The sequence below is a fragment of the Macrotis lagotis genome, chromosome 8 (assembly GCF_037893015.1).
Source record: "Macrotis lagotis isolate mMagLag1 chromosome 8, bilby.v1.9.chrom.fasta, whole genome shotgun sequence".
Lineage (NCBI taxonomy): Eukaryota > Metazoa > Chordata > Mammalia > Peramelemorphia > Peramelidae > Macrotis > Macrotis lagotis.
This window is the reverse complement of record NC_133665.1, coordinates 118947261-118971834: the sequence shown is the minus strand read 5'-3', so window position 1 is coordinate 118971834 and position 24574 is coordinate 118947261. Positions and strand designations below refer to the sequence as shown.

The 24574-nt window shown below is 32.2% G+C and overlaps 1 protein-coding gene across 2 annotated transcripts in view; it reads left to right on the top strand.

Annotated features, from left to right (window-relative positions):
* Positions 1 to 24574, top strand: part of ZPBP (zona pellucida binding protein) — a 199505-nt gene that overhangs the window by 87485 nt on the left and 87446 nt on the right. For both annotated transcript variants that reach the window (XR_012470594.1, XM_074196055.1), the window contains exons 5-6: positions 1337 to 1555; positions 16116 to 16195. Coding sequence is in view for 1 of the 2 variants with exons in the window: in XM_074196055.1 (XP_074052156.1) it covers positions 1337 to 1555; positions 16116 to 16195 (299 nt within the window). In the remaining variant the exon portion in view is untranslated. The remainder of the gene's footprint in view (positions 1 to 1336; positions 1556 to 16115; positions 16196 to 24574) is intronic.

The window sequence follows — 24574 nt, the reverse complement described above, 5'->3', positions numbered from 1 at the left end:
GATACATAGACATATAATCTTTGTGAATTAGCATGAATCATTTAATCTATTTAGGAATTGAATTAGTTGATCTTTAATGTTTTTTCCAGTTTCAAATTTGTATTCCCTTGAACTGTTCATTGATTGTCATTCTTTTGAAAAATTTTTAATTAAAATTTTTCTCTTTTTTATGAAATTTTTTCATTTTATTTTCATTTTCATTTAACATTTTTAATGTTTTTTTTGAAAGGCAGTGGGGTTAAGTGACTTACTTAAGGTCATACAGTTAGGTAATTCTTGAGTATCTAAGGCAGAATTTGAACTCAGGTTCTCCTGACTTCAGGGCTGGTGCTCTATCCACTGCACCATCTAGCTGCCCCTCTCTTTTATATATAAACAATTTTTTTCCTCCTTCCCTTCATCTCTCCTTGAGATGGCAGGCAATTTGATAATAGAGTCATATATATCTATATATTAAATATAAAAATCCATATATATCTGTGATTCATCTATATTTTAAACTATATATATATATTTTAAACTATATATATATATATATATATTGCATGACCATACATGTATCAAATATATATATTTGATACATGTATGGTCATGCAAAACATTTCCACAATGCAAAAGAAAACCCAATCCAAAGAATCAAGAGTAACAAAGAAAGTAAAAATGTTATGCATCACATTCTTTCTCTAGAGGATGGTATTTTTCATCATAAGTCATCAAGAGTTGTCTTGGATTATAACAATGCTGAGAGTAGCTAAGACCTTGACAGTTCATCGTATTATACTCCTGTTACTGTATACAGTGGTCTGGTTCTGCTCATTTCACATTGAATCAGTTCATGTAAATCTTCCAGATTTTTCTAATAGTATTCTGATTATCATATCTTGTAGCATAATAGTGTTCTGTCCCAAACATATACATAACTTGTTTTTGTCATTTCCCAATTAATGAACATTCTCAGTTTCTATTTCTTTGCTACCACAAAAAGAACTACGATAAATATTTTTTGTACATACAGTTTTTTCTTTGATCTCTTTGTGGTGTAGATCTACTAATGATATTGTGGGATCCAAGTCATTCTTAAGTTTTATACTTAAGTATATATACTTGAGCATATATGGAAGCATTCATAGAATATAATGCACACATACTTATATTTACTTGTATACTGCTCTAAGATTTTTGGGACATCCTGTATATAGTGTTTAATTTAAATGTAAACAAAGAGCTTTTGTTTTTGAATGATCCTTAATTTAAACATTTTAATTAGAATCTGTAATTTGCTAAAATATTAATTTTGTTTTTGTCCATACAATGAATTTTCTGTTTTGTCTTGCAGCTTATGTAAATCCTAGTTTTTACTACAAGTTCACAGCTAGATATCATTCTGCACCCTGCAATAGTATCTATAATGTCTCGTTTGAGAAGAAGTTACTTCAGATTTTGAACAAACTAGTTGCTGAACTTTTCTGTGAAATAAAATTAGTGAAGTCTGAATGTCATCAAATTAAGATGCAGAGAGCTGGTTTACAAAATGAATTGTTCTTCACCTTTTCAGGTAGATATTGTTCATCTTTTTTAAGGATTCCTAACATGCCTAGGAAATAATTTACTTATAGTTGCAAAATTTGGGGGTTGCAAAATTCAACATTTTAATGCGAGGCACTTGCGTTTTATAATTTAGTATTAGCAATAAGGATACAATCTCACAAATGGCATTCCTGCCCAGGTAACCCAGTGTCCACAGGAACTGTCTTTTCCTCCATGTTGTCAATCTTTGGGAATTTTCTTCCCTTTTTTCCTCTCCTACTTCTAGACAGATATAATTTTAGTGTAGTTCAAAAACCACTTATGTGCTTATTTTATAGAAGGCACTGTGCTGATGAAAGACAATTTGCAACTGCAACTTGGAATTTAAAAAAAATGTTTGAAATACTTTACATTGTAATAGAAAAAGAAATAGGTGGAGGGAAAGGCAGATAAATCTCAACTTCTTTTTCCTTCCTCAAATCTCTTCAACTCCATAGTTAAGTTTACCTCTAGCAAGCAGCATATCTCTTGCTAGTCCCATTCTCCAACTCTCAGAATACTTTTACACAGCATCACAAATTTAAAGCAGGAAGCATTTTATGAAGTGCCAATCTGTGACAGTAACTGTGCTAAGTTTTGGGTGTACAAAAAATAAAGGTAAAATAGTCCCTTTTCTTAAATTCAACTCCCTAAATGGTGAGGGAAGAAAAACAAGCAAACATCTCTGCTTTTATATATATAGGGAAATTGAAGGTAATTTTAGAGGGAAGTTTAGACCTGGAAAAGATTTCTTAAAAAAAGTAATGAGGGACAGTCAGTGAAAAGACATTAGGTCAGCAGATGGCTGTTAAGTGCTAAGGAAACATGGGAGCCACTGTCACCAAATTGTAGAGTTTTTGGAATGTGGAATAAATCATAAGAAACATGAATAGCAATGAGGGGTTTAAAAAGACAGAGGGTTTTATATTTGATGCTGGATGTGAGAGGGAGCCAGTTGACTTGATTGATTAGGGGTTGATTTGATCAAACCTGTACTTTATGAAGGTAACTTTGGCAGTTGAATGGAAATGAACTGATGTAAGGGATTTTCTTGAGTCAGGGAACCAGAAGACTATAGACAGGATTATGTAATCATGATAGAATTTCAGAATTGTAGAACTAAAAGAAACAAAAGTATTCATTTTGTCCAATCTATACTGAAAAAGAGATTTTCAGTGAGGTAGAAACCATCAGCTCTTGAGGCAACAGTTCATACTTGTCAAAAGCTCCATCTTTATATGATGTTTAAATATGTGTCCCTCGATTTATTTCTTTTTTGCTGTCTTGGTCTACACAGAATGAATCATTCAGTTTCTCTTCTCTAGGGTAGCCCTCAGAACTTAAAGACTGCTAGGATGACTTTCTTTTCTTATTAAAAATATCCTCTTCATCCATGAACTCCAGTTTATCCATGTCCTTCCTAAAATGGAACCCAGTGCTCAATATGTCCTCCTCAAAGGGCACCATACAATGAGATGAGCACTCCTTTATTCCTTAAAGCCTCTATAAGGAGGAACAATTCTTCTTTTTTGTCAATTATCAACTAAACCCTATCTTCTATCCAAAGTAACTTAAAAAACTTGAACATCTTTCTGTTGTTTCTAACTTTTCTTGTCTTCTTCACTTCATCCTGAAATTTAGTTCTCAACACTAATTTAACTGTACTGGTTATCAAATTTATATTGTTATCATTTGTTTAACTGCTTTAGGGAACATCTATTACATATCTTGTGGATTTTTTGTTTAAATTAAAAAATAATTTCCTAATTGTATATTATAAAAATAATTTTTAACATTTGTTTTAAAAATTTTTTGAGTTTTAAATTCTCTTCTTTCCTTCTTCTTCTTGAGACAGTAAGCAATTTTGTAAGGCTTTTTAATTGTAAACATGCAAAACATATCTACATATTAGTTAAGTTGCGAAAGAAAACATTAAAAAACTCCACAAAAATAATATAAAAATAATATGTTTCAATCTACAATCAAATCTCCATAGTTTCGTTCTCTGGGGACATATGACATTTTTCATTGTGAATCCTTTGGAATTATCTTGGATCATTGTATTGCTGGGAAGAGCTAAATCATTACCATTGTTTTTTGTACAATATTACTGTTACTGTGTAAAATGTTCTGTTCTACTCACTTCCCTTTGCATCAATTCATGTAAGTCTTCCCAGATTTTTCTGAAATCAGCCTGGTCATCATTTCTTTTAGTACAATAGTATTCCATTCCAATCATATCTCATAACTTGTTCATCTATTCCCTAATTGATGAACATCACCTCAATTTTGATATGGGCAGCTAGGGGGCACAGTATATAGAAATACCAGGTCAGGAGTTAGGAGGACTCATCTTTCTAAGTTCAAATCTGCCTCAGACAATTACTAAATCTGTGATCCTGGGGAAGTCACTTAACCCTGTTTGTCTCAATTTTTCCCTCTGTAAAATGAGCTGGAGAAGGAAATGAAAACTACTCTTGTATCTTTGCCAAGAAAGCCCCAAATGTGTCCTTCAGACCCAACAGAAAAATGACTGAACAACTGAACTTTGGGATACAGGTCTAGCAGTGCTATTGCTGGATCAAAGGGCATACACAGTTTAGCAGACTTCTGGGAATACTTCCAAATTAATCAATATACAACTTTACTCATAGTCCAGTAGAGTCTCAGTTTTTCCCACATCCCATATAACATTTGTCATTTTCCCTTTTTCTCATTTTAGTTAATCTAATAGGTGTGAGTGGTACCTCAGAGTTTTTAATTTTCATTTCTCCAATCAAAAGTGATTTAGAGCATTTTTTTTCTATGATTATAGATAGTTTGATTTTTTTTGTCTAAATACTGCTTCTACATATCATTTGATCATTTATCAATTGGAGATGACTCATGTTTGATTCAGTTCTCTATATTTTTGAGAAATTTATTAGAGATACTTGATATGAAAAATCCTCCCTCCTTCCCCAATTTTCTGCTTTTCTTTTAATGTTGACTGCATTGGTTTTGTAGGTATCAACCCATGATATAATAAAATTTATTCATTTTATATCCCATAATTCTCTCTGTCCCTTGTTTGGTCATAAATTCTTTTATTGTTCATAAAGTATTCCATGGTCTTTTAATTTGTTGTTGATATCACCCTTTATGTTAAATCAGTGATCATTTTGCCCTTATCTTGGAGTATGGTATAAGATGTTGGTCTAGTTTCTTTCATTGTTTCCCAGTTTTCTTAGCAGTTTTTGGCAATACTGAGTTCTTATTCCCCAAAACATTTCTGCTTACTTTTGTGTTTAATTATTAAATACTAGATCACTATGGTCATTAGCTACTGTGTGTTATTTACCAATTCTATTCCACTGATGCACCTCTCTATCTTTTTACCAGTACCATATTGTTTTGATGATTTTCAATTTGTAATACAGCTAGTAGTATAACTAAGCTACCTTCCTTCACATTTTTTCATTAATTCCTTTGATTTTCTTGAACTTTTGTTCTACCAAATTAATTTTTAAAAATTTCCCTAGCTTACAAATTTTTTTTGATCATTTGATTGGTATAGCGCTGTATAAATAAATTAATTTAGGTTGAATTATCATTTTAATTTAATTTACTCAGCCTACCTATGAGCAATTAATATTTTTCCAATTCCAATTTTCCAATTCCAATTTAGATCTGACTTTATCTGTGTGAAATGTGTTTTGTAATTATGTTCACATAATTCCTGGATTTGTCTTGGTAAGTAGTTTATATTGTTTCCAGTTATTTACATTATATTTTTCCTACTATTTCTTGTTGCTGAGTTTCTTAGTTTTTTTTTTAATATATATAGCATGCTGATGATTTGTTTGAATCTATTTTAAATCCTACTTTACTAAGGTTGTTAATTTCAATTAAATTTTAGTTAATTCAAATTTTTTCAAGTATATCAATATAAAATTGATATTTGTGTTTCATTCTCAAAGAAGATCATAATAACAGGGAGGCTGTGCCATGACAAGCATATGAATTGGAGTGAGGGGGGATGCTGTGCTAAGTTTGCAAGCCTCACTTTCTTCTCCAGAATCATCAGTCCAGTGACCTGATATGGATCAGATGACTGGAGATGGGGCTGGATGCGAGGCAGTTAGGGTTAAGTGACTTGCTCAAGGTCACATGGCTAGTGTCTGAAGTCAAATTTGAACTCAGATCCTCATATGATATACCCTCATAGGATATCATATGTTCTTTATCATTTATAAAAAGTGATAATTTGCTTTCCTCATTGCCTATTCTAATTCCTTCGACTTCTTTTTCTTCTGTAATGGCTATTTCTAGTATTTCTAATACAAATCTGAATAATAGTGACTATAATGTTCATCACCACTGCATATCTGCTCATGGTTTTAGATAAATGCCACTTAGCATTTAAAGGAAAACTCCATTCCTATGGCTTCTAATATTTTTAATAGGAATGAATGTTATATTTTGTTAAAAGCTTTTTTTTTTAGATTTTTTCAAGGCAGTGGGGTTAAGTGGCTTGCCCAAGGCCACATGGCTAGGTAATTACTAAGTGTCTGATGCTGGATTTGAACCCAGGTACTCCTGACTCCAAGGCCGGTGCTCTATCCATTGCTCCACCTAGCTGCCCCTTGTCACAAGCTTTTACTGCATCAGTTGAGATAGTCATATGGTTTGTTGGTTTTGCTATTGTTGTGGTCAATTTGCTGATAGTTATTCTAATATTGAACCAATTCAGCATTCTTGGTATAAATTCGAACTATTCATAGTTATATGAGCTTTGTGAGATATTGTTATAATCTCCTTGCTATTATTTTATTCACCTTTTGCATCAGAAAATTAGAGAACTTTTATATTTGAGAATTCATTAGACAAATTGGTCTATCTCTTTTTTGTTGTTTTTGCTTTTTTCTTGGTTTAGGTATCAGTACCATATTTATGTCATAAAAGAAATTTGGTAAAATTCCTTCTTTACATATTTTCCCAAAATGTTTATATGAATTGGAATTGCTTTTTAAATATTTGACTGAATTCACTTGTGAATTCATCTGGTCTTGGGGATTTATTTCCACAGTGAACTCAATGGTGGGCTTGTTAAAGTTCTTTTTGTAAGATGGATTTATTTAGGTCTTCTATTTCTTCATTAAATTTGTAAAATTTATTTTTAAAAAATTGATCCATTTTACTCACATGATCAGATTGATTAGGATATAATCAAACAAAATAGCTCTTAATACTTGCTTCAATTTCTTTTTCATAGGTGGTGAATTCATCTTTCATTTTTAATATATAATTATCTTCTTTTTTAATCAAGTTATCCAGTGGTTTATATATTTTATTTTTTAATAAAACTGGATCCTAATTTTATTTACTCAATTTTTTCTTTCAATTCTATTTATATCTGTTTGATTTTTAGTGTTTTGTATTTAGTGTTGATTTTTGGTATTGAGAATTTTTATTAATTTTTTCCTCCCTTTTTTTTTAGTAACATGCCTAATTCATTGATCCTGTTGGGTTTTTTCCTTTTTTGTTTTTGTTTCATTTTGTTTTGATGTAAGGATTTTTTTTTTTTACATATTGCTTTGTCAGATTCTCCCAAAGTTTTGTATGTTGTCTCATTGTTGTCATTTTTCTTTAATGAAGTTTTTAATTGTTTCTATGATTGGTTCATTGAGTCACTCATTCTCTAGGATTACATTAATTTCCAATGAATTTTAAATCTGTCTTTTCAACTTTTGGCCAATTGATTGTGGGATTTTAATGCCATAAATATATGATCAATTTTTGTGTACGCGTCATACCACTGAGAAAAGGGTTTATTTCTTTCTGATCCCATTCTATGTTCTCCAGCATTCTATCATACCTTTTTTATTTTTAAATTTTTACTCCAGTTACAGACAAAAACAACTTTCAATATTTACTTCAAAACCTTGAGTTCCAAATTCCTTCCCACCCCACTCCCCCATTGAGAAAACAAGTTACTTGATGTAGATTAAAAATGTGTAACCATGAAACACATTACTACAATATTCATGTTGTAAAAGTAAACATAACCCCCCTCCACAAAGAAAGAAAAATCTCAAGAAAAATGTAGTGAGAAAAATGAAAAAGTGTTTTCACTATATTCAGTCAGTATTCAGACATTAGCTCATTCTTTATCATAAGTCCACCTGAGAAATTGCTTCAATATTTTTCCCACAGTTATTACTAGCTATATTTCCCTTCATCCTATTTTCCCTGCCCCCATTTATTCTATTTTCTTTCTCCTTTTACCCTATCCCTCTAAGTATTGCATCTGAAAAGCTTCTCTCACAATATTCCCCTCTCTTCTATCACCTATAACCCCCCTTTTCTCCCCCTGGCCCCTTTCTCCCATCCCTTTCCTCTCCTATTTTCCTCTAGGTCAAGATAAATTTTTCTCTGCCCAATTGAGTGTGGATGTTATTTCCTCTTTGAGCCACTTGTGAAGAGTGAAGGCTCAGTCATTCCCCTTCACCTTCCCCCCCTCTTCCACCCCATTGCAAAGGCTTTTCCTTGCTTCTTTTATGTGAAATAACTTTCCCCATTCTACTTTTCCTTTCCCTATCTCCTAGGACATTCCTTTCTTGCCCATTAACTGCATTTATTTAATATTATACCTTTAAATTTTATATATATATATATATATATGTGTGTGTGTGTGTGTGTGTGTGTGTGTGTGTGTGTGTGTGTGTGTGTGCTCTTTCTAACTGATCTAATAATTGAGAAGGTTCATATGAGTATCATCAGTATCATTTTCCCTTGCAGGAATGCAGTAGTTCAGAAGTCATTAAGTTCCTCATAATTATACCCTAAAAACTTACATCAAAGCCCACCTTTTCTATGCTTCACCTGACTCCTTTGAAGATCAAACTTTCTGTTCAACTCTGTTCTTTTTCATCAGGAAATTTGAAAGTCCCTTGTTCCATTGAATGTCCATCTTTTCCCCTGAACAAGTAAGTTCAGTTTTGCTGAGTAGGAGATTCTTGGTTTTAATCCAAACTCTTTTTGTCTTTCAGAATATCATATTCCAAGCCCTTAATATAGAAGCTGTTAAATCTTGTGTTATCCTGACAGTGGTTCCATGATATTTGAATTGATTCTTTCAGGCTGCTTGTAATATTTTCTCCTTGACTTGGAAGTTCTGTAATTTCCCTGTAATATTCCTGGGAATTTTCATTTTGGAATCTCATTCACGTAATGATAAATAGATTCTTTTAATTTCTAATTTCCCCACTGGTTCCTAAATAGCAAGGCATTTTTCCTGATAATTTCCTGAAATATGATTTTCATGCTCTTTTTATGATCATAGCCTTCAGGTAGTCCAATAATTCTCAAATTATCTCTCTCTCTTTGATCTATTTTCCAGGTAATTTATTTTCCAATGAGATATTTAATATTTTTTTTTTCTTTTTTTCATTCTTTTGCTTTTATTTTATTGTTTCTTGATGTTTTATGGAGTCATTAACTTACATGTACTCAGACCTAATTTTTGGAATAATTTTCTTCAGTAAGCTTTTGATCTTCCTTTTCCATTTGATCCATCCAACTTTTTAAAGAACTGTTTTCAGGTGCAGTGACTGTTCTTCTCATATGTATTAAGTAAAGTCTTTTAGCAAGCTCAAGCACTTATTTTCTATTTTGTAACTGTGACCAGAGACTGTAACAATGAGCTCCGACATCCCAGTGCTCCTCATCACCCTAGACTGCCACTTGTACTTGGTTGCTAATTCTTGTTTGGGTAATGTAACAGAGTCCTCTCCTGAGTACCAAAAAAAAAAAAAAAAAAAAAACCTACCCTATAATCTGTTTCTGACTAGCTATTCGACCACTTTACTATCTGTGGGCAAAGAACTCTGGGAGTTGCCACCTGGCTTCCTGGGGCCAGGTCTGCTGTGAGCTTGCGAGGATCTGTCCTGCTTCTTGGTTTGTCAGTGCAGAGCTGGCTGATGACTTGCCTGGAGACTTTGCTGCTGTCATTCTAGGGCATGGCCCTTCTGGACCACATTCCACTCTTGCCCTGGTAAAACAGACTTTTCCTAATGACCTTTTAAGTTGTCTTGGGCTGGAAAAGTATTGTATCTGATCCTTTTGTTGCTTCTCCAGTATTTGTTTAAAGATGTTTGGAGGGGAATTTGGGAGAACTCAAGCAAGTCCACCATCTTGGTTTTGCCACCTCTGTGTGTCTTTTAACTATATAAATCAATCAGGATAATTGTTAAAGGAAACTGATCCAATGCATAGGAACTGCCAGTTGGTGAATACAACTACCCTGACCTTTTGACATTTTCTATTTTTCCTCTTTATCTTAATTATCTCTCTTGGAGACTTCAGAACATAATACCTTGGAGTCATTTCTTCTAAATAATTTTAAGCCCAAAGCTCTTCTTTCCTTGAATTCTTTGAAATCTGCTTCCCCAAATCTTATGCATATACCAGAATTCTGACTTTCTTTTCTTTTATCAAAAATTCTAAGATGGAATACTCACTTTACTGCAATGTTCCTGATGATTTGCATTTTTAGCAACCACTTTCTCCTCTCTGCAATTAAGGTAAGATAGAAATTTAACTAGTAATTTACTACTAGCTTTGGCAGAGAATTCCTGCAAAGTGTCATTATGACTACTTTCCCATGTATTCATTTTATCTTTTCAGGTAACCTATCAATATGTGGTAAAAAAATAATTTGTTTTTGTTTCGGGTGATATTGATTCAGATTCTTTTCATTGTGTTCCTTTCTGCCCTATTCCTGCTTTTCTTTACTTGAATATTTCTTCCTAATATATATCACTTTCCACCATCACCAGTCTTTTACCTTTCCTGCTTCTTTTGAGTGTTAGAGCCATAATTTTATCTTTAGGTTAAGTGATTTCTTTGAGGTCAAATTTACTTCAAGTTTATTCCTTATAAAATATTCATTTGTAAATAGATTTTGAGACTGAGTTTGACTGTTGAATAATTTCTTGTACTTTTTTGTCTTGTATACTTCTGGGTATCTCACCATTAATTCTTTTCTGGCATTATAACACATTCTATGATCTCTAGTTATGACTTTATATAGGACACTTTTTTTCCAATTTTAACCTCTTTTTATTAGATTTGAAACTCTTGCTGGCCAGTAGTCTATTGTGTTAAACCATGAAACCAGAAATTCAAGTGTACAGTTAAACTATGATAAATTAGGACCAATTAAGAGAATAACTAACTTCCATTGATTAACTTGAGTAGCTAGCCCTGAAAATTTTAAATCCTTGGGTATTGAAAGAATTGGCAAATGAGATTGCTAAGAAACTGTTACTATTATTTGAAGGATTATAGAAAATGGTAGTGTACTATAAGGTTGGAGATATACTAATGTTCTGATTTTCAAAAAAAAGGAATGAGAATCAAGCTTGGTAATTATAGTTCAATGAGCTTGATTTCTCTAAGAAAAATTTAGAAAAAATTGAACATATGGTTAGTGATTATTTTAAAAAGTACTATAAATAGTATTTTGAAGGCAATTAAAAGTACTATAAATAGTATTTTTTGAAGGCCATTAGGGTCAAGTGATTTTCCTAGGGTCACACAACTGAGACTAGATTTGAACCTAGGTCCTCCTGACTTCAGAACCAGTGCTGTAACCATTATACCATCTAAGCTGTTCCAGTAAGTAGTAATTACCAGGAGGTTGTATGGTTTCATCAAAAACAGGTCAAGGGGCAGCTAGGTGGCGCAGTGGATAAAGCACCGGCCCTGGAGTCAGGAGTACCTGGGTTCAAATGTGGTCTCAGACACTTAATAATTACCTAGCTGTGTGGCCTTGGGCAAGCCACTTAACCCCATTTGCCTTGCAAAAACCTAAAAAAAAATACACACCAAAAAAAACAAAAAACATATCATATCAGATTAAACTTATTTCTCTTAAAATTTTATTTTTCAATGAACAGTATATCACCCCAGTATATCCTTCTACTCCTTTGAAAAAACAAAACAAAACAAAATCCTCAACAAATATGAATAATCTAGGAAAATAACAATTTCTCCCATTGGTTATGTCCATAAATATATCAGTCTACATCTTGTATCATCATCTTTCTTTGGGAACATGAGTAAAGTTGCATCATGCACCCTCTGAAATTGTTGTTGGTCATGGTTATTGATCAGAGTTCTTAAATCTTTAAAAGTTAATTGTTATTCTATAAATTGTTCTCTTGATTCACTTCACTTTGTTCTTCATCAGCTTATATAGGTCTTCCCAGATTTTTCTGAAGCAAACTCCTTTATTCCTTACCACACAGTACAATGCATTTATGAATACAATGAATATATTGTATTTATATTCCCCAAATGATGACCACTCACTTAGTTTCTGTTATTGGCCTCCGTATGAAAGAGCTGCTGTAAATATTTTTGTGCATATAGGTTCTTTTCTACTTTGATTTCTTAGAATTTATACCTAATAATGGTATTCCTGGGTCAAAGGGTATATCCAGTTTAATAACTTTTGGGGCAAGTTTCAAACTGCTGTTCAGAATGATTGATCCAATTCACAACTCCACCAGCAGTATATTAATTTTTTGTCATTTTCCTTTTTTTTACTAACCTTGCCTATTTTCTTATAACTATAGTTAGCTTACATTTCTTCCCTTTAACATTACCTTTTGGTAGTCTGATGATTTATGAATTAGTGAATGGATTTTATTTTTATAAATTTGAATCAATAGTTTATATATCCCAGTAACCTGATATCATTATAATTTTAGCTGTATTATATTTGTTTATGCAAAACCCATTTAGTTGTATCTTATCAACTTCTGTGATCTTTTATGTCTTTTAGCCATGAACTCTTCCCCTGACTAAAGACCTAAATCTAAATTCTTCATTGCTTTTCCAGTTTTTTTTTTATGTCATCTTCTATATCTATACATAGTATTTGTAATATACTTATTTGGAACTTACTTTGGTATAAGGTTTGAGATATTGGTCTATACCTAGTTTTCTGCCAGTTTTCTTTCTTTTTTTTTCAGTAGTCTTTAAGAAGTAATGAATTGTTACTCTCATATCAGAAATATTTGGATTTCTCAGATTCTAGGCTGCTTCCTTCTCTCTTTTTCTTCTATATGTTGTATACTTAGTGTAATTTATTGAGGTAACTGGTGGCACAGTGGATAGAATACTGAATCTGGCGTCAGAAAAACCTGAGTTCAAATATTTCAGACACTTCCTGGATGTGGGGCCCTATGCAAGTTACTTAACTTCTGTCTGACTTAGTTTCCTTAGTTGTATAAAGGGGAAAATAACAACACCTAACTTGCAGGGTGGTTATGAGTATCACATCAAACAATAGTTATAAAAAATGCTTAGCACAGTGCCTGCCATATAGTAGATACTATATAAATACTTATTCCCTAATATATCACTAAAAATACATTTTTTAAAATAATTTTAAATACATGTAAAAATGATTTTTTATAATAAACTTAAATGAACTTTATAATGAACTTAAAATGAGAAAAGAACAAAAAGAACATTGCTATGTACACAGCAGAACATGCGAGTTTTCAATATAAAACAATTCATTTCTTTTTTAAGAAAACCTTTATAATTAATACAAATACTAGCTTTACATTCATTTAAAAATTGAGTTCCAAATTCTCTCTCTTTCTCCAAACCTTACCCTTCCCTAAGAAGGCAAGAAATTTAATGGAAATTATACATGTGTAGTCATGCGAAACACTTCCATATTGGTCATGTTGTGAAGGAAAACATAGACAAAAATAAACCAAATCCAAAAAAAATTAAAATAAAATATACTTCGATCTATCTTTAGACTCCTTTATGAACAAGCTACTTCTTAACCAGTACAAATCATTTTGATGATTACTGCATTGTAATGCAGACTTTGAACCTCATTTCTTTTTTTTTTTTGTACTGGATTACTAAATCAATAGATAAAAAGAATAATGTAGATATAGTTTATGCTGTTAAGATAGGATCCCACATGTAAGATTATGTTTAGGTTTACTCAATATTTATATGTGACCCAGGGATAGATACGATATATATAGTTCTGACTTGCTTGAAGAGAGAAACAATAATCATACCTACATCATACCTATACACGAGTTGGGTAGAGGGACAGGCAAGTTCTGGAATAACAGAGGATTTGCAGTCTTCCCTTTTCTAAGTGGCACATTGAGCCTAATCTCTCTGATATAGGAATTTGGTCTAGGTTTAGACAAAAACTACTTCCCTGATTGCTTGTAAGGGAGAAGTATCTCTTAATTTATATTCATTAGCTTACTCCTTCTATCAAACTCTGGTTGACACAAGATAATCACAAATATTCAAAACCATAATAAACAATTTACCCAAGGTGGCAGCTAGGTGGCACAGTGGATAGAGCACTGGCCCTGGAGTTAGGAGAACCTGAATTCAGTGTGACCTCAGACACTTAATAATTACCTAGCTGTGTGGCCTTGGGCAAGTCACTTAAACCCATTGCCTTAAATAATAAATAAAAAAAAATTACCTAAGCAAAAAACCAAATTGTTGAAATTACATAGCTTATAATGTACCAAAGAATAGATGAATGTGCTCAAGGTAGAGGCAGTAAGATAGAATAGCAGTAAGTATAGCCTATCTCTCTCCCATCTTCCTTTCTCCACAAAACAGAAAGTATACAAGATCAAATTCTGATAGGGTCATCCAAGAAGAAGACACGTAACATAATGTTTCCAGCCCAAACCAGCCTAGGGAGAGTGATGCAGTTGTCCAGAAGTATGCCCTACACAGAGCATTTTAGCATCCCAGGACTGAGATTGGGAACCATGACAGGAAGTGATTCCAGGGCATCATTGCAATGGTACAGGGTGCTGGAAGGGGTTTCCTCTGAAATCTCTGTCACCCTCTGCCTAGATCCTGGGTTGACTAAGGTGGGGGGAAGAAGCAAGATTGTACTGAGGAAGAAGCAAGTTTAGAAGCAAGCAAAGAGCTGTGTGGTTCTGATCCAGGGAGCAGGATGAAGACTCAGTTTTAGCCTTTGGCCTAGACTAATAGTATTGTCTTTTCTTCTTGAAGAAGACCATGATATCTGGGAGGTGATGGCATGACAAGCACATGAATTGGATTTGAATGATGAGGGGGCTGTGCTAAGTCACCAGACTCACTTTATTTTCCAGTGGCCATATATATGAATCAGGATGATTGGAGATGGTCCTGGATGTGAGGCAATCAGGGCTAAGTGACTTGCCCAAGGTCACACAGTAAGAGTCAAGTATCTGACATCAGATTCAAGCTCAGGTCCTCCTAACCCCAAGGATAGTACTCTTATCCTCTGTGCCACTACTGTTGAGTAACCAGAGCAGGAATTCCAGGTTTAGTATCTGTGTAGCCTGCATTTACTTAAGAGAAACTTTTGGAGGGGGAATGACAGAATGAAAATAATAGTGCAAATGTTTCTCTGTGTCAGAAATATATAATGTAAACCTCCTAAAGAAATCTTTAGAACTTACTTTATATTGTATCAGTTTACAAGAATTTATGTATTCATTTAAAGATGCTTTAGGCCTTTTTTGCCTGCCAAGTATGGCAATTATAGGACTCATTTTTGTAATTAACTTTTTGGAATCAGTTTCCTTTGTTTTATGATCATATTTTCTATGTTCTGGTTTTCTAGTCAATTAGAAACTCAAAGTGGTATCTCCTTATGATTCATTTAGGTAACCATATTAACAATAAAAATTCAATAATGTTTGTTGACTGGCTAGTCTATCAACCCCCAAACTAAAGTTTGAGTAGTAAGAACCATGAAGAAAATAATTTCCATAGTTTCCTGAGAGAAATTTTCTTATAATGGAGTCTATAAGATCTATATAGAAACAACAGATGAGCAATAATCTTGTGAAGCTGCTTAGTATAGATAACAAATCTACATGAAATTAAGATATTCCTGTTCAACAGTAGGTTTTTTTTTTTTAAAAAAACCCTCAAATTATCTTTATAATTTAAGCCGGGATTCTGTGTTTTGTATTGGCATAGTAAATACTAAGTAAAGATTTAGCATAAAGACCAAGTGTAACCCCCAAAGAAAAATCCATTTACATGCAGCAGAAATGGGCCAAGCAATTGCTTTCTGAAAAGGGATTAAATAGCTATTAGGGAAATAAGCACAAATCTGTAAAGTAGGCTAATGAAACAATTTCATAAAGGAAATGAGAAGCAGAAACTTGAAATGTTTTGTAAGATTAAATCTGCAAATCCTGTATCTGAGCAAATAAATACTTGCACCTGAATTATTTAAATCTGCAATTTATGAGCAATTCATATAATGAAGTTGATTAATTCTTAAACTGTTTTTAGTGTATACAGTCTAACCTATCCTTAATAAAACTTCTGATTATGCTTGTTTATGAAGTCAATGGTGAGGTAATAAGAACTGTTATAGCTAGATTTTAAGGAGGCAGCATAATAAACCTACATTTTTTATTTGATACACTTTTAATGGCTATTAGAAATGCTTTAGACCCTTGAAATAATGTTACACATTCTTTCAGTTATCTCCGTGGAAAATGGGACAAAAGGACCTGATGAATGCACAGATTCTTCTTGTCATTCTGTTGAAAGACTACATAAGGTATAGTATATGAAATTTAAATGTGTAATCCTGGTGTTAGACTCTCTTATAACATTAAGTGTAAGTTTTTTTGGGTCATTATACCTTCATAGGACATTTGGGAAGTTGTTGTGTTTATATGGTACGATCTTAGTCCCCCAGAATTTTAGAAATTTACTCTTAATGGTGTAAAAAGTAATTTACAATACTTAAAATATACAAAATATGCTAAAAATACAATACTCAAAAAAGATAGTTTCTCTGAGAAAATCCACCCACATCCTCACAAAACTCCCCTTTTATCTGATTCTCTTATCTTTCCCCTTCTGCTGTAGTTACTAATGCCATTTCTTACTTTATCATATGTGTTGAGGCAGCAATATTACTCATCCTTCTCAATTACTCAAAAGGAAGAGAGGCAGGGAAGGGACCAGATCAACAGATATGGAAAGAAACATTTTCATTTTATTTAAAAAAAATATTACAGTCTCAAATTTTAGGGTGCTAAATAAAATAATATTGAGTGCAATCTCGCTTATGTTACCTCCCATGTGAAATTTGTCAGATAACTGAATTAATAGATACTTTTGCCTTATGACTTTCCTCTTACTTTTGATACTATGAAATGGCTATCATTAACTCATTCATTTGATCTTTTTTTCTATACATTAATAGTTTATATATGCTGATAGTTTATATATGCTGATAGTTTATATATGCTGATTTGAATGAATGTCATATTCTGTCATATTACTGTTGTTTATCTTTTTATTGTATATAATTCAGCAAGAGTCTGAGAAAAATCTAAACCAGTAGCAAGAGATAAGATAGAATAGAATAAAGGAAAAAGACCACTATTTTTGGTGAAAATTCTAATTGAGCTGTTTTACAATAGCTAGCACTTAAACAAAAATGTATTTTGTTTCAGTAATGGAATTTCCACAAGGAAAACTGTTTTTTGTTGCTCTATTTTAATAATTAAAATACAAACTTCATTGTAGAAGTTGTGTTTTCTATCCCATTTCAACTCTTGATGTTCTGGTGCTCTTTGCTGGTCCTCTCTCATCTTTACTAAGTCACTTGAACTTTGTTATTTACTGTAGTTTTATTTCCTAGATCACTACTTTTTGTTATATATGTATGGGTAAATATGTAATATTATATATTTATGTTATATACATATAATTTATATATATATGTACCATATATATATAATCAAGCCAAATTATATATGTATAATGTATAATATATATAAATGTAGAATTTTTAATTTAAAATTTTTAAAAATTTGGAATGTATCAGCACAAACAGCTTGGGACTATACTCTCTGTACTCCAGGAGCAGAGATCAACTATAAAAGCAAGCAAAACAACCAAACAGATTACTAATGAAAGAAAGCTGGAGATTACCTCACAGATATAGGAGAGGAAACCAAATACAAAAATTAAGATACTCCCATAGCACTCAAACATCTCCACAAACCCTATTTTCTATTGATCAGGACAAGGGGTGAAATGGTTTTGAAAAAGATAAGTGAGAATGTTTTTGCACAGTACTCCCCTCACAGTAATACATGTGGTTTTGCAAATCACATCATCATGATGTTCTGATGGGAATAATGGAAACAATATCTCAAGAGAGAAAAGCAGTGACAAAAATACTTATATGTGAAACTTCAATGAACATTATGAACTGGTCTCAAATTCAAAAAGATGTCTTAGAAGAATTCACAAAAGGCTTTTTTTAAAAACAAAAGAAGAGAGAGAGAAAAGAAAATTGAGAAAAAAATGAGAATCATGCAGAGAATTATGAAAAACTGACTAAAGAAAACACCTTTAACAGTAAAATTGATCAACTGGAAAAGGAAACACAAAACTAACTGGACAAAACAAAACCCTAAAAATTAGAATTGGATACATGGAAACTGATTCCATTAGACATCAAGATTCATCTAAAAGGCTGAAAAATAGAAGTAAATGTAAAGTACCTTTTAGAAAAATGACTAACCTGGAAAATGAATTCAGGAGAGATAATTTACAAATTATTAGTCTACCTGAAATCCATGATTAGAAAAGGAACTGGACAATATCATGCAGGAAATTATCATGGTAAATTGCTCTAATATACTAGAACAAGGGGATAAAATAATTCTTGAAAGAATCTATCAATCATTTCCAGAAAGTGATCTCAAAATAAAAACTTCAGCATCTCAAAAACAAAAATTTGTTTGCAAATTTCAGAATTATCAGCTAAAGGGGGAAAATACTTCAAATGACCAAAAAAAAAGTAATTTAATTACCAGGGAGCCACAGTCAGGATTATGCAGGACTTACCCGTTTCAGCAGTAAAGGATTGGAGACACTGGAATATAGTATTCTGGAAGGCAAAGATACCTTTGATCACAGACAACAATAAACTAACATGCAAATTTAGCATATTCTTTCAGGGGAAAAGATGAACTTTCAATGAAATAGAGAACTTTCAAATTTATCTGATAAAAAGACCAGAATTCAACAGAAAATTTGATCTCAAATAGAAGACTAAAGAGATGTATTAAAAAGGTAAAGAAAAAATGTTAGTCAATAAGAGTAAGCTGTTTACATTCCTATTTGAGAAGACAAAACTTGTAACTCTTGAGAATTGTATTTCTCTTAGAATAGTTGAAAGAAGCATAATTAGATGAGTATATATTATATATAATATATAAATTGATTATAATGTGATGGTAATTTAACTCATGAGGATTGAATTTCTATTGGGACATTGGAAAGCATTTATTTGGACAGAGTATGGGTATAAATTGATTATAAGGCGATAATACCTTAGGTCACGAAGAATGTATTTCTATTTGGATAGTTGGAGGGAGTAAACTTGGACAGAGGCTGTAAATATGAAGTAATTAATATATATGATGGTGCTTATAAGTCTTGAGAATTATACTTCTATCAGGACAATTGAAGGGAGTATAGTTTGGCTGAGAGTGTGGCTACAAGACAGGTATAAAACACTTAAGACATCAAAAAATATTATACTGAGAGAAGGAGGCAGAGGCATTAGAAGATAAATAACACCACAGGAAGAGGCACAAAGCAGCTGTTATAGTAGAGGGAAAGAAGGACGAGTGTGTGAGTACAGGGTAAACATTACTGTCAGCAAATTTGGCTCAAAGTGGGAATAATATAATTCCCATTTGAGTTTAGAAATTTATCCTACTTCACAAGGAAGGTGGAGGGGGGAAATCAAAGTAGGGGGCCTATAAAAGGGTGGGGAAAAGTAAAAGTAAAAGTAAAGAAAAATGTTAAAAGGAAAAGGGAGGAATAAAAAGGGAAAGAAACTGATAGGAGGTAGAGCATATTGAAGGAGGAAGCAGTCAGAGCAAACATTAGGAGGGATTAGGGGCAAGGAGAGAGAGAAAAGTATAAATGGGGAAGATAGAATGGAGGAAAATACAGAATTTAGGAATCATAACTGAATAAAATGAAAGTGAATTAGCAGAGTGGATTAAAAATTATAATATGTTTACAAGAACAGATTTGAAACAGATGCACAAAGAGTTAAAGGTAAAAGTATGGAGTAGAATATATTATACTTCAGCCAAGAATTAAAAACAAAACCAGGTTCAGCAAAAATAGATCTAACTAAAAGGAATGAGGAAGGAAACTAAAAAAGTATCAGAGGCATTATGCACCAAATGGCACAGCATCCAAATTCTTGGAGGAGAAATTAGATGAATTACAGGAATATATAGACAGTAAAACTATATTAGTTGAGGGTGATCCCAACCTTCCTTTCCAAGAATTAGACAAATCTGACAACAGAATAAGCAAGAAGGAAGTCAAGAAGGTGAATAGGATGCTAGAAAAGTTAGATATGACAGACCTCTGGAGAAAACTGAATGGGGATAGAAAGGAGTATTTAATACTATTGAACTAATAAAATTAAGAGTTGATCTTATGAAAAAAACTAAGAAAATAGATATTATTCTGATTAAAAATAAAAAGCGAATGAAATTTCCAGTACCAATAATGAAAAGTGTGAACTCACCATCAATGAAGAGGAAATTAAAGTATTAATTAGAGTAATTAGAGCTATTTTACCCAACTATATGCCAATAAATCTTAAAATTTAAGTAAAATTGATGAATATTTACAATATTATAAACTGCCCAGATTAAGAGAAGAGAAAATAAAATAACTTAAATAAGCTACGTAAGATAAACTATCCAAGGCTAGACGGATTTACAAGTGAATTCTATTAAAAATTGGAAGAATAAATAATTCCAATTCCATATAATCTGTTTGAAAATATAGGTGAAGAAGTTCAGCTAAATAACTTTCATGAGACCAACCTGGTGTCACTGTAAGGGACTGTTGTGCGTAAAATTTCATCACCTGGTGTCCTCTAGCACCAGAACATTTTTTACTGGTTGATTGTAGTGTGCCCTGGGAGTGGGAGTGGACCAGAGAATAGGGAGGATATTTAAGAACTTGTATTCTGGTAAATAAAGCGAGATGAGTACTTGGAGAACTTTCCAGACTTATTTTCCACCCCTTCAACATTTACCTGGATAAGGATGAGCTAGCCTGCAGGAACCTAACACTTCCTGAGCAGCTAGTCTAACAGGAATATAACACTCTCTAGACCAGGAAGAGCCAACCTTGATAAAATTTTAGCCCAAGCTCCCCAATAATTATTGATGCAAACATTTTAAATAAAAATGTTAGCAAAGAGATTACAGCAATTACATCAGGATAATACAAAGTGATCAAGTAATTATATCAGGTATGCAGAGATGGTTCACTAGAACAATAATCAGAATAATTGACCATATCACCAACAAAACTGATAAATTATATGATTATCTCAATAGATGCTGAAAGAGCCTTTGACAAAATATAGCACCCATTCCTATTAAAACACTAGAGAGCATAGGAATAAGTGGAATTTTCCTTAAAGTAATAACTAATAGTTATTATATAAATAAATATTCTATAATTATATAATAAATTATAATTATATGAAATATATTTATATTTTATATATAAAATAGAGATAAGCTAGGTGCTTTCCCAGTAAAATCAGGTGTGAAACAAGGATATCCTTTATCACCATAATTCAATATTGTACTGGAAATGCTAACTTTAGCAATAAGAGAAAAAGAAATTAAAGGAGTTACATTAGACTATGTGGAAACAAAACTTTCACTCTTTACAGATAATATGAAGGTGTACTTAGAGAATCCTAGAAATCAACTAAAATTCCTTGAAGGAATTAGTAACTTTAGCAAAGAAGTAGGATATTAAATAAAAGCCATATAAATCATCAGCATTTCCATATATTGCCAGCAAAGTCCATTAGCAAGAGATAGAGAAATTTCATTTAAGGTAATTGCAGAAAATACTTGGGAATCTCTCTCTCTCTCTCTCTCTCTCTCTCTCTCTCTCTCTCTCTCTCTCAAGTCAAACCCAGAAACTAAATGAACACAATTTCAAAACACATTTCACAAGATGTCAAATTGTTGGTCTATATCTAGTTTCTGCCTTACTGTTTCCTAGTTGTCCCTGCAGTTTTTGTTAAATAGTTTGGATCTTTGGGTTTACTATATATTAGATTACTGTGATCATTTACTAAAATGTTATTTGTACCTAATCTATTCCACTGATCCACCTCTCTGTTTCTTAGCCTCTGTTTCTTACATATTGTTTTGATAATTATGGCTGTATAATACAGTTTAAGATCTGATATAGCTAGTCTAAATTCTTTTGCATTTTTCAATTAATTATCTAAATATCCATGAACATTTTAAATATTTTTCTAGTTCTATAAATTATTTTTGATAGTTCATTGCTATGACACTGAATTAATCAATTCATTTATGTTGGAATTATAACTTTTAGTATGTTGACTTGGTCTACCCATGAGCAATTATTATTTTTCTATTTGTTTAGATCTGGTTTTATTTGTGTGAAGAAATGTTTTGTTATTGGGTTCATATAATTTCTGTCTTAGCAGGTAGACTTTCAAGTATTTAATAGTGTCTATAACCATTTTAAATGGAATTTCTCTTTCTACACCCCCCCCCACTGAATGTTTTTGGTAATATATATATAGAAATGCTGATAATTTATGTGGATTCATTTTTTATCCTACAACTTTGCTAAAATTAATAGTTTTAGGTAGGTTTTTTAGCTGGTTCTTTAGGAGTTTCAAAGCACAACAGTGATGATTTTGTTTCCTCATTGCCTATTCTAATTCATTTAATTTCTTTTTCTTCTCTTAACTGCTATAGATAACATTTCTAATACAATAATAATAATAATAGTGGTGATAATGGATATCCTTGCTACATCCCTGACCTTACTGATAAGACATTTTTACTTATTCCCATTACAGATAATGATTGCTAATGGTTTTAGATTAATATTGCTTAAATTTGTAAGATAAGCTCTATTGAGTCCTATGATCTACAGAGTTTTTAATTAGAATGGGTACTATATTTTCTGAAAGGACTTTTCTGCATCTAAAAAGATAATCAAAGATTTCTGTTGTTTTTGTTATAAATAGGGCAAATTATGCTGACATTTTTCCTAATATTGAAGCAGCCTTGTATTTCTGGTATAAATCCATTGTTACATGATTCTTTTCCTGTATTACTGTAAACTCTTTATTGATTTTAGAAAGATTTTGTTTATTTTGAATTTTAAAATTTTTCCTCCATTCATGTTTCCCTCCCCCCACCCCCACAGAAGGCATTCTGTTAGTCATTATATTGTTTCCATTGTATACACTGATCTCAGTTGAATGTGATGAGAGAGAAATCATATCCTTAAGGAAGAAAAAATAAAGTATAAGAGCAAAATTACATAATAAGATAAAGGTGTTTTTCTAAATTGAAGGTAATGGTCTTTGGTCTTTGTTCAAACTCCACAATTGTTTCTCTGGATACAGATGGTATTCTCCATCACAGATAGTCCCAAATTGTACCTGATTGTTGCACTGATAGCATGAGCAAGTTCATTGATATTGATTATCACCCCCATGTTGCTGTTAGTGTGTACAATGTTTTTCTAGTTCTGCTCATCTCGATCAGCATCAGTTCATGTAAATCCGTCCAGGCTTCCCTGAAATCCCTTCCCTCCTAGTTTCTAATAGAAAAACAGTATTCCATGACATATATATATATATATATATATATATATATATATATATATATATATATTGCAGTTTGTTGAGTCATTCCCCAAATGAAGGGCATTTACTTAATTTCCAATTCTTTGCTACCACAAACAAGGCTGCTATGAATATTTTTGTACAAGTGATGCTTTTATTATTTTTCATAATCTCTTCAGGGTATAGACCCAGGAGTGGTATTTCTGGATCAAAAGTTATGCACATTTTTGTGGCCTTTTGGGCATAATTCCAAGTTACTCTACAGAAATGTATGAGTTCACAGCTCCAACAACAATGTATTAGTGTCCCAGATTTCCCACATCCCTTCCAACATTGATTATTGCCCTTTCTGGTCATATTGGCCAGTATGAGAGGAGTGAGGTGGTGCCTCAGACATGTGTTAATTTGCATTTCTTTAATAAGTAATGATTTAGAGCAGTTTTTCATATGACTGGATAGATTTGATTTCCTTGTATGTAAATTACTTTTATATATTCTTTCACCATTTGTCAATTGGTATTTTTTGAAAATTTGACTCAGTTCCCTGTACTTTTTAGAAATGAGTCCTAGTTGTAAAAATTGTTTCCCAATTAACTACATATCTTTTGATCTTGGTTACAGTGGTTTTGTCTGTGCAAAAGCTTTTTAATTTAATGTAATGAAAATTATCTGGTTTGTTTTTAATGATGTTCTCCATCTCTTCCTTGGTCATAAACTACTTCCCTTTCCACCCTTTCCAAAGATCTGTCAGGGAGTCTACACCTTGTTCTTCTAGTTTGCTTATAATATTTTTTATGTCTAAGTCCTGTATCCATTTTGATCTTTCATTGGTATAGGGTGTGAGGTGTTGGTCTAATCTAAGTTTCCTCCATACTAACTTCCAATTTTCCCAACAGTTTTTATTGAAGAGAGAATTTTTTCCCATTAGCTGGACCCTTTGGATTTATCAAACAGCACATTTCTATAATCACTTTCTACTATTGCACATAGTCTATTCCAATGATCCCCCACTCTGTTTCTTAGCCAGTATCAGACAGTTTTGATGACTGATGCTTTATGATATAATTTTAGATCTGGTAAGGCTAAGCCACCTTCTTTTGCACTTTTTTTGGTTGAATCCCTGTAAATTCTTGACTATTTCTCCATATAAATTTACTTACAGCTTTTTCTAATTCATTAAAATAAATTTTTTTGGAATATTGATTGGTAGGGCACTAAACAGGTAATTTA